The sequence below is a fragment of the Ovis aries genome, chromosome 4 (genome assembly GCF_016772045.2).
Source record: "Ovis aries strain OAR_USU_Benz2616 breed Rambouillet chromosome 4, ARS-UI_Ramb_v3.0, whole genome shotgun sequence".
Taxonomy (NCBI): Eukaryota; Metazoa; Chordata; class Mammalia; order Artiodactyla; family Bovidae; genus Ovis; species Ovis aries.
Window position 1 is genome coordinate 73,205,474 of NC_056057.1, and position 10,871 is coordinate 73,216,344.

The following is a 10,871-nucleotide window of genomic DNA, read 5'->3' on the forward strand; positions in this document are numbered from 1 at the left end:
CATTTAAACCCATTCCAAGAATGGTTATCAGGCTGTAAATGTTTCAGAAATACTACTATGGAATCTCTGGGAATGTAGCTTTGCAATTAAAGTTTAAAATTTAAAGTTTACCATTATTATATTTCTTAAAGTGGATTTTTGTTTATTAGGAATGTCTTAATCCAGTTGGGCTGTTATCACACATTACTATAGATTTTGTGGATTAAAAACAACATGGATTTGCTGCTCAGAGTTCTGGAGGTTGGGAAGCCCAAAATCAAGGCACTAGCAGGTTTGATGTCTGGTAAGAGCCTGCTTCCTGATTCATAGCCAACACTTGTCCTGCTATGTCCTCATGTGATGGAAGGGATGAGGGGCCTTTTTGGTTCCTTTCATAAGAGCACTGGAAAAACATTAAAATGCTTTATGAACACAGAATTTCTTGTATACCATACAATTCCCTAAGTCATGATGTGCTATAGGGTAAGCAGTTTTAAGACATCACATAGAAATATTTATGCATATTTTTTAGAGTGTAGTTCAAAGTACAAATATAGAATGAGACCCACTTCTTTGATTTAGAAATTACACATAAGAATCTAATAAGTTAAACCTATGCATATAAGTACCTGAAAGAGAGGGGGAGTTTAATAACCTATAACTAAATTAGCATACTCCATGTTGTGTGAAAAGATAATTATCCTACTCAGTGTGTTTCTGTTTATGACTCAAATTCTAAGAGTAGTGGAGTAAGGAAATGTAGCCACTGGAAACACAGGGCTATTTAAGATACACTAAAATATAAAACTCAGTTCTTTGTTTGCACTTGATACGTTCAAGTGCTCCAAAGTCATGTGTGCCTAGTGACTATGCAACAGAGGAGATTCAGGACATTTTGCAGAAGGTTCTATTAGACAGCAACCCTTTCTGCTGACAGCACAGGCTAACAAGGTTAACAAGAATTCGCTGTGAATGGGGGAAAAGTTCAGCAAAATTGTTCCAAATTAGCATTGCCCTGTCCAGTGTTTCAGATATGTCTGCTGTTCACACATACACACACACACAGCTGAGTCTTAGTCATCATAAATCATATCTTTATATCTTCCATAGCCACTGCTTTAGTATTGGTGAAACAAACCTTGAATCTGCTACTTGAGGGAGACTGTGATTTAATGAATGACTTCAAATATTTTTCACTATTGCAACTGCAGATTTTGCATTGAAGAGCATACACTTTTGAGTGCATAGTGCTTTATTTAAACACACATACATACAATGACGACAAAGGGAAACTGCAGAGGTAAGCACAGGGGCTGCATGCATTGGGAGGACTGGCAGACTCTAGTTTTACAGGATGAAATGGGGGTTGAAAAAGAGGCAGAGACTGGAGAGCAAGTTTCATTTCCCATCACCACATAGAAGGGTCTTCCAGCCTGTCAAACACAAAAAGCAAAGCACGTAAGAGAAGCTTCTAACTTCCTGGGAGGCTTGTAAGAGTGAGACATTGAGCTCAGAACTTAAAGATGATCAGAAACTGTTAAGAAGGCTGCTGGCATTCTAAATAGGAGACCACGTAGAATATCACAGTGGGAGACAGTGGCATAATGTACAGAGACCCAGCTGTGTAGCTTCATTCATGTTAAGGGGAGTCTCAGGAAAATCTCAGAGGGAATATTTAAAATGCTCTGTATTTATCAAAGAAGCCAAAGAACTCTGCAATATTTCTGAAGATCAAAACTACAGGAATCACACGAAACTGTAAAGAGAAAGTTATTGTTATTCAACTCTGAATATGCTTCCTGTGTTTTCCTGCAAGGCTTTTTATATACTAAGATGCTGTTTAATAGACTATAAAGAACCCTTTTAAATAAAATCGCATTTACAGGCAATTTCAAGGCCGTCAAGTTTTGTCTCCTTCTAAGTGCACGTGATTGAAGCCGTCAATCAGAGTACAATTAACTCTATTTCATTCACCAGCCATGTAACTTTGGGCCACAAAACAAAGAACAGCGTTAAGGCTGTAGGTCAGTCTGGATGATTATATTTCTAATCCTGAATAGATATAGCATATCCTAAACTTATTACTGTGTCAAACATCATATGCCTATTAATGAAACATTAAAGCATGTATTGCTTAGTATTTTAAAACCACCCTTATGAGTTTTCCACCTGCTTCCCTTGCATTTGCTGTTCAAGTCTGTGCTAGTGCCAGGGACAAGAGCACTGGAGTTTTATTCCAATCCAAATTGTGTGTCCTTCAGAGAAAACAAACCTGACAACCCTAGGCTTGCAGCTTCACTCTGGCTGGCCATTTCACAAGAGAATGGAGGGAGAACCCAATGAAGAGTGACAAGCCAGTCCCATGCACTGAGCAAGTGTTCTAGTGACCTCTTCTGGGGAGCTTTGTTCTTGATGTTGTAGAGCTCTGGGTGTAAGGTAGACAGGCCATCTTACTGGGGGAAGGGACAGTGGGCTTGGGACAGGAGAGCCAGCTATGGAAAAGGAGGAGGAGCAGGCACCTTTTCACTTGCAGTCTTTACCTGGAATGACCCCAGCCCAATGTTTGACATCTAGATATTAGAGGGCACCTGTCCTAAGGCAGCTCCACACTCCAAGAAAGCCCCAAGTTTCCAAGCAAGCCCTAAGAATAACACATTTTTCAATGTTCATTCACTGAATGTGATAAATTACAATGTGACATTGGATGAACTAAAATAAGTCAAAAAGTAAACAGGAGCACCCCTTGATTTAATCTACAGCTTCTTGTAAAACCAGCGTGACTGGAGTGAAGCCAGGAGAGAACATTTCCAAGGATGCGTAGATCCTCTATGTAGACTATAAGAACTAAAGATTACCTCAGCCAAAGACAGTTGGTTATTTCAATGTAGATATTAGGGCATACCCTGTGCTTCCCCAATCTAAGCCAGTCAGAAATATTCTATAGAGTAATTTTTGAGGCAAAAATCATTTATATTTGAAAATTTCAAAGGAGCATCAAATTAAGTTGAATCAGAAAATATTATCCCACAAGTTCAGAGATTTGTAAACGAGTATGTGAAGAGAAAGGTCCTCCATGCTCTGTTCCCCATCACTCTTCCTGTCCAAATCTTACCTGGTCTGGAGGGCCCCATCCCAACACCTTCTTCCAGCAGTCCTGTCTGATTTCCTTTCCCTGACCACCTTGAGCTCTGCAACAGTGTTCCCCCATAAATCTTTTCATACCTAGTTCTGGGAATGTTTCCCGTGCTTTCTCTCATCAAGAGGTCTGAAATCAGGGTCTCGGGGCTAGATCGTTTCCCGTATCTGGAAAAAACAAAAAACAAAAAACAACGGGTTGGGGGAGTAAAAGTTCTTTAAGGCAAATTTGGAGAAACCATAAACACCTTTAAAAAAGAAAGATTTGTGGTATTAAATATAAAACATCAACAAAATCATAACTCCTGCTAAAATTAGAATCCTGATGAATATTCACTGTAAGTCACAATGCTCTGAAAGCAACAGAGTGATACACAAAAATGCACATTACTGCTGCTGAAATGCATCCATTCTCACAGCTACCAACAGATTCTGAGTCCTATATTTTCCATGTTTATTTGGGGTGCCAAAACTAAAAGTCTTCTCTCCTGACGTGATTTTAATCTGCCCTGAAAATACGAAGGAAACCTACTGGTCCATAGAAATGTTCTTGGTCTCTCTTCTCCCATAGCAGGGTATGGGTAGAACAATATATGAATTCAAGGTTACGTTTTCCTGCCAGGGTAGTATATGCTGCTGGCTCCAGGTGAGTGAGGACCTGGTCTGTTTGTCTATCTGTCTCTCTCTCTGCTAAAGGAGCTGAGAAATCTACACCAAGTTGTATTTTTTGGAAGATACTATTTTTCCCTTTCTCAATAAAAGCATTGGACATCAGTAGCCGATTTTTTCACAAATAAAAAAATAGTCTACTGTGGATTGATTAGATATCAGATAAAACAGTGGAATAAAGCTGATAGAGAGTATATGTTAGCTGCCTATTAAGCCCAATTAAATCTAAATTTGGAGGAAAGTGTTCCTATTATTGCTCCTTTGCAAGGACTCAAGGAACACAAAAGTAAAGCCAACTCTCTCACCCCCATCATTTGTGAGATTTCCTCAAAGATTTTCTAGTGTTGTGACATCAGACGGTAGGCAGCAATTTATATGTATTTATTCTGTCCATCAGTTGATTTTACTAATCCTAAAAATCTTGGGCAACCTTAACTCGTTTATTTTCATCATGCTCCAGTGAATTGAAGAACTGGTGAATATTTTCTCCAATTTACCATTAGAGAACCTAAGTCTGCAATAGCAGAATTTGTAGTCAGAAAGTAGTAGGTACCCAGAGCAGCATCAATGACTGTTCTCCTATCTCAAATTAATTCTGGATTATCCTTCTTCTTGACAATGCTTTAACTTTCAAAGATAGCATCTCTAGGAAAATCAAACTTGGCTACATATTAGAATCATCTTGGGGGTTTTGAAAAAGCCCAGGTCCCACCCTCTGGGAGATTCTGATTTAACTCCTCAGGGGTGCAGCTCAGCATCAGTATATTCTAAAAGTTCCCCAGATGATAACAATGAGACTAGAAGGAAGAAACTCTAGTCCAGGGCTGGGTTTCTTAGTCTTGGCACTGTGCACATTTTGAGCTGGATAATTCTTTATTGTCAAGGGCTGTCTTAGGGACCACAGGATGTTCAGCAGTGTCCCTGGCCCCTGCTCACTAGATGCCAGTAGTAGCCCCCATGCCACCCCCCATCCCACCCCATCCCACCACTATGACAACTGAAAATGTCTCCAGACATTGCCCAATGTCTTGCGGAGCATAAAGTCAACCCCAGTTGAGAACCACTGATATAGATGACTATAAAAATAAAATGTGGTAGATCTATGCTCTAGAATAAATGATGCCACCTTTGGAAGCAATGAACGAGGAGTATATAGCTTTAGAACATGAACCAAGCAGAAAGGGGAGGAAAGAGAATATCACAGTACCATCTATACCAAATTAAAATGTATGCGTATATACGTAATTTTCAAAAATACAGATGTGCATATGAGTCGATGTGTGTGGTGGGAAGATGATGAGAGTATAGAATGGAGGTGATGGGTGCAGATTACGAGCCTCTGAGTGTTTCTAAGAAGGAGCTTATATGAAGAGAAGATAGGAAATTGCTTCAGGAACACTTGCTAACCTGAATCTTAGCCCTTTCCCTTATTTTCTCCTCATCAAAGGTGTTGAAGATCACTCTAAGTGGTAGTGACATTATCCAGAGATCAAGAGGAGGGCTCCAATTTAATCACCCCTAAAAAAAGTTTTCATGAAATGTCCTTAATTTCATGATCTGTAAACTGGTGATAACTGTACTCACTTCAAAGCTTTGAGGTAAAGACTGAACAAAGTAATGCCTAGGAAAACATTCTGAAATGCCAAAGCTTTACACAATGGTAAAGGTTTATATCAATCATCTTTGTAAAATTAAGTTCCACTATATGCTATAATTAACGGACTAAATAACTAACAAAGTCTTTCCTAGGAAAAAAAAAAATTTGTACAGTTTTTTTCTCTGGTCTTTATGATGCATAAGCAAGAATATGAAGCAATTAACTTTCTGAAGGTCTATTAAGATCTATTAAGGTCTATTAAGAAGGTCTATTAAGAAGGTCTATTAAGACATTCTTGCTCTTCACTAATGAAAAGTATCAGACTTCAGGGATCATAAACCAATGCTATTTAATTCTAGCACTTTCATATATTTCTAATTTCATATAAATTGGTTCTTTAAAAGCTTTTTGATGAAACAGAAAGTTTCATCAAAGTTAGAGTTTGCTTTAATACAAATTCTTCCCCACTTTGAATTCTTTCCAACTATTCCTTGAAATATAGTAAAACAGCAAACAAAAAAATACTTTTAAAACATAACTTAAATATATTAAATAACATTAAACTTTGTAAAAAGCTCATTGTTTTCAGCTTATTAAGGACATTTGATCTCAGTAATTTAAAAAGTTGAATGATTCAAAACTAAGATGAATTAATTTTGGAAATAATTTTAAATCCTATGTTACTTCTAAAATAGTTTGGATTTGATTTTTTGCTTAAGATTTGATGTTGAGAATGAAATGTGGCCTTTCATTTTAGCTTTCTAGGGGTTCAGAATAAAGATGACAATTTCTCAAATTACATGTAATCCCTGGATTCATCCTAAAGTGAACAGATCATTGTAAGTTTCTCCTTTAAAAAGCACCAAGTGGGCATTTTCTTTTCTGAACTCACCTGCTATGAAATGGGGAAAGTCTCAGCATTTTAGACCAATGTTTTCATGCTAAATCTCTACTTATCAGGAGCAGGATTTTCAGGTAAGGGGTTCAGACTGAAATAAAACACTGTAGGGGGAAAATAGTTCAATTTGTCTTTTCACTTCAGTTTGGGCAGGTTGAAAAATCTGGCAGTCTTTGGTGACCCAGCTGTTTCCTCCTTAGCTTGTGCTGTTGTTTTCCTGCAGCCCTCTCAGCTATAGCCACCTCCCAACGCCTTCCTGACCCCTTTCACTGGATACTTTCCTACCCAGGTTTCCAAACAGTCCTCCAACTGCTCTAAGAACAAAAAAGACAAGGGGATGGGTGAGAGGAAATGGCCAGTCAGCCACCCAGACTGGGGGACCTGAGTCTGGGGATCAGGATTTTGAGACAGGAGTGGCCGAGGCAGTTGCTCCCTGTGCAAACATTTACTGAGAGCTGAGCATGTGCCTGATGCTGTCTGGCCCTGGGATACAAAAAATAAAAAGAAAAAGTCCTTGTCCTTCAAGATGCCCATGATCTCCAGGTGTGCAAGTGGGGCGCTCCGGAGTCGGGTGTCCCGCGCAGCCCACCTACCTCTGCCTGGTGATGAGATTGATGTAGTGTCGCAGCGCTGAGTAGTATCTGGCCAAGTCCTCCGCCGGAGCGTCGTCGCCAGGGTTGTCAGGCTTGGAGGGGTACGCCTCGGCCAGGGCGCCCAGGCACACGAGCAGGGACAGGGCGAGGGTCAGTCCGGACAACCCCAGTCGCTTGCTACCCAGCATCTGCGGACACCGAAGGTGCAGTGAAGGGGGCTTAGGGAATTCAGAGGACGCACGCTCCGCACCTTCCTCCTCTGGCCCCAGCGCCCATCCCACTCCTACGACCCCCACACCCCAACCTTCAATCTATGCTCGAGCCAGTCACGCAGAGGGAGCAGAGAGCGGTGAGACCATCCTGTGGATTCAGGTCAAGATCTGCTCTGGCCCGGCCCCTCTGCTCCGCCCGAAAACTCTGAGCAACTTCAGTCCAGTAGCAGAGTCAAGAATCCGGCGGTGAGAGACGCTGAGTTGGGGAGGCTCCGGCGCCAATTTAAAACACTTTAAAAAACAGATTAAAAGTTCCTCCCCCTGCACTGAGAACTTACCCCTTTCCTACCCTCTTCCCCAAACGCCCTGTTAGAGGGAAGGGAAGAAGTTTCTCCTTTTTAAGTTTTGGTCTGCCCCGCTGCAGGAGCTCGACAGTGATGGCAAACGGTACTCGGGTGGCAACTGGCGAGAGTGGAGAGAACAGCTCCCTCGCCGGTGGGTCTCAGATCGGATCCGAAAGATCCCAAGAGGCTGCAGGGAGCGGCGCTTCCAAGCTCCGGGGATTCCTTATTCGCGGAGCGCTGCCTGGGAAACCTCCCTCCAGGCGGCGACCCTCGAGGAAACGGCCAGCTGCCCTGGGATCGGGCTCCTGTTTTCCCTCTTTATCCACCATAAGATAACCCAGAGGGCCGGCGTAGCCAGGAGGGTCGGGGAGAGGGCAGCTGTTCCATCAGAGGGTACAGGAAGGGGCAGGTGGAATTTAGCCGCCAAGAGGGGCTAGCGCGCGTTGAGGCGCCTGAAAGCCCGGGGCACAGGGGTTAGGGATCGGGGCGCGACCCTCCTCCCAGAGCCCCCGGCAAATTCACAGGCGCCCCCTCTCCCTCAGCTCGCGTCAAGTAAGCGGGTCTTGGCACTCACGGTGGCGGGCTGGGTGGCTGGCGGGCGTGGCTGGGTGGCTAGGGCTCAGTAGTCTGGCGCGCTCTTCTAGGGGTGAGAGCCGGCAGAAGGGGGTGTCCGGAGCAGGTTGCAACAGGGTTTTTATGGCTCTCCCTCGCCACGGCAGGAGGGGCCTCGGGCAATCACGCTCCGCTACTCCCACCCGGCAGCTTCCCGCCCCCGTTGGCGGGGGATGAGGGAGGGGGTCCGGAGCTACTGTCTCGCGAGCCTCGGCTCTGGGAGCCACCCACACCCCAATTTGCCAGCGCCAGCCAGGCCCCAGGAAAGGGAAGCTAGCAGGATGCTAGCGCAGCAACGCGCTCCGAGAGCACAGGACCATGCCAAAGCTCAAGTTCCTGCCCTCCTGCGGCGGCCAAACCTTGCCGTCCTCCACGCCCGGTCTAGTCCTGCCAGAGATAGGAGCAGCCCAGATCATCTCTGTCGCCCGTCACCTGGACTACCACCAGCTGGGCACCAGGGTTGGGGTACCCGTATCCGCTACGTGGTGAAGGCTTTCTGGGATCCGTGTGGCTAGGGAGCGGACACGACTCCTGAGTGCTTTCGGGGGAGACAACTTGGTGCTGGGATTTTCCTGCGCCTAAAGCAGCTCCCAGAAGCCTGCCCAAAGTCCCGAGCTAGAGGACCCCAACGCCCCACTCCTCCAGGGCTGAGCAAAACCTTCTGTGGCTTCGTCCCTTTTCCCAGCTTGGTTTTGGTGGAGACCGGCCCTCTCCAAGAACTCGCCCGAACACTGGAAGTCCAGTTGGTATCCGACAGTGTGTAGAGACTGAGAACTCCTCAGAGGTCGGACACTTTCTGGGTTTGGGGAAAAAGAGCGGAGTTTTAAGTTCGGAGAGACTCCTTAAAGCGCGAACGAAAATTTTTGGTCCAAATCGACCAGGTAGTCAAATGAACAGCAATTTTCTTTTATCTGCTGGCCGTTGAATAATGCCAAATAGGTTTGATTAACGCTGATTGAGAACGTGGGTTCTAATTAAAACTGGTTAAAAAAAATCATTAATTTGCCCATCACATTAAACCTACAGAATGAATATGAAAGATTCATAAACTATTTTTACAGGATCAGGATTTCATGTAGTGGATTAGGTCTTAAAGTTCCCTGAATGAATACTTCTAGAAGTCTGAATCTTCCTAAATAAATGGCATATTAAGGAATTGAAGCACTAAGTTACAAGTTATTTTGGTGCTAAAATGACAAGTGATTTTGTTAAACTGACATGTTGGTTTTGTGCTGTTTTAACAGCATTGAATTAAATATCAGTTATCGTGCAGCAAGCAATCACGTGTGTGTGTGTGTGTGAGGTTTTGAAGACCAACATTCTTTTCACTTAGGTGACTTCCTCTCCCACATTACACAAACATATGCCAGGAACACAAATGCCAGGCTCTGGGGACTGCTCAGGAATGCTTATGTGAAAGAACCTTTGCTAAAGTTAGAGCAAAACATTTTCTAACTCTGATTCCATTCTTGATAAAAAGAGAGGCACTTCTAGTTGCTGGACCATTTCTTTCCTTTGTTTCAAAATCATTTATTTATGCTTATTCTTAACAGTTTGTTGAGATACAACTGAGATACAAATGAGGCTTCCTTGGTGGCTCAGATGGTAAAGAATCTGCCTGCAATGGGCGAGACCTGGGTTTGATCCCTGGGTTAGGAAGATCCTCTGGAGAAGGGATTGGCTACCCACTCCAATATTCTTGCCTGGACAATTTCATGGATAGAAGAGCCTGGTGGGCTACAGTTTATGTAGTTGCAAAAAGTCAAACATCACTGAGTGGCTAACACTAAGCTACAAATATTTAGCATATTCCATTGGGTATATTCTTACTCATATTCCAGTGAAGTCATCACTACAATCAAGTTTCCTCATGTCCCTTTGTAATTCCTACCTCCTGCTTGTCCCTGTTCCCCTTCTCCATTGATCTGCTTCCTGTCATAATACATTTGTTTGCATTTACTGGAGCTGTATCAATGCAATTCCATGGTATGTATCTTTTGTCTGCCTTCTTTCACTCTGAATCATTGTTTTCAGATCCACCTATGTTGTTGCATGCATCAATAATTCATTTTTTATTGCTCAGTAGGATTTTGTTATATGGATATAATTTAAACTTTAAAAAATCTATTCAACTGCTAATGGATTTGGGGTTGTTTCCAGTTTGGACTATTACAAATAAAGTTTCTATAAACATTTGTTACAAACTTTTATACCAACATATGCTTTTATTTCTCTTAGGGAACTGCTTGGGATAGAATGGCTAGGTCACATCATAGGTATATGTTGTCCCACAGTTCACTGTTGGTCTGTTTGTTTTCGTATGCTTTGCTGTTTGTGTGTGTTGACTAATATTTTCCTCTGCAATGTGTAATCACTACAAAGACCATATAGATTTATCTCTAGAATTTCAATTTGGATCCTTTTTTATTTCTTTCATGTCCAATCTTTTCTTTGGCTTCTTGAATATACATTAATAAAAATTTGTTTACTATTTCTCATTGGTATCACTTCTGTGCTACTTTGGATTAATTTATTTTTACCTCGCTATGGCTTGTATTTTCTTTTTTTTTTTTTTTCTTTTTTTCTGCCTGATAATTTGGGGAAGGATGTCAGGCATTGTAAATTTTACCTTGCTGTTTTGTTGGATATTTTTACAGTCCTAAAACTTTTTTTGAGCCTTGTTCTGGGACACAGTTTAAAAAACTGGGACTAGTTTGATCTATTGCATCTAAGGTTTTTTTACATGTGCCCAGAGATGGCTTTAGTCTAGGTTTAATTTTCCCCACTTTCAAGGAAAGCACCTTCTTACTTTAATTGATAGCTTATGTCCCC

General features: G+C 42.5%; 1 protein-coding gene across 6 annotated transcripts; it reads right to left on the reverse strand.

Moving 5' to 3' along the window:
* Positions 1–1,213: 1,213 nt before the first annotated feature.
* NPY (neuropeptide Y) lies at positions 1,214–8,095 on the reverse strand. Of its 6 annotated transcripts, none has more exons than XM_042248310.1 (4): positions 7,422–7,980; positions 6,872–7,059; positions 3,202–3,282; positions 1,214–1,412 (listed from the first exon to the last, which is right to left on the reverse strand). In XM_042248310.1, the coding sequence occupies exons 2-4, from the start codon at positions 7,057–7,059 to the stop codon at positions 1,388–1,390; spliced, it is 294 nt and encodes a 97-aa protein (XP_042104244.1). In that variant the 5' UTR covers positions 7,422–7,980; the 3' UTR covers positions 1,214–1,387. The 6 variants fall into 6 exon arrangements, with proteins under 6 accessions (XP_042104244.1, XP_042104243.1, XP_060270382.1 ...); XM_042248309.2 differs by lacking the exon at positions 7,422–7,980 and adding an exon at positions 7,176–7,225; NM_001009452.1 differs by lacking the exon at positions 7,422–7,980 and adding an exon at positions 8,002–8,074 and having other exon boundaries at positions 1,303–1,412.
* Positions 8,096–10,871: the final 2,776 nt, after the last annotated feature.

What these genes read in the sequence shown, in the direction of transcription:
- NPY (XM_060414399.1), bottom strand. Translation starts at nt 7,059, where the DNA reads ATGCTGGGTAGCAAGCGACTGGGGTTGTCCGGACTGACCCTCGCCCTG. An exon ending in AATCTCATCACCAGGCAGAG is followed by an intron (nt 3,283 to 6,871) that starts GTAGGTGGGCTG and finishes TGTTTTTTCCAG; the next exon opens with ATACGGGAAACGATCTAGCC.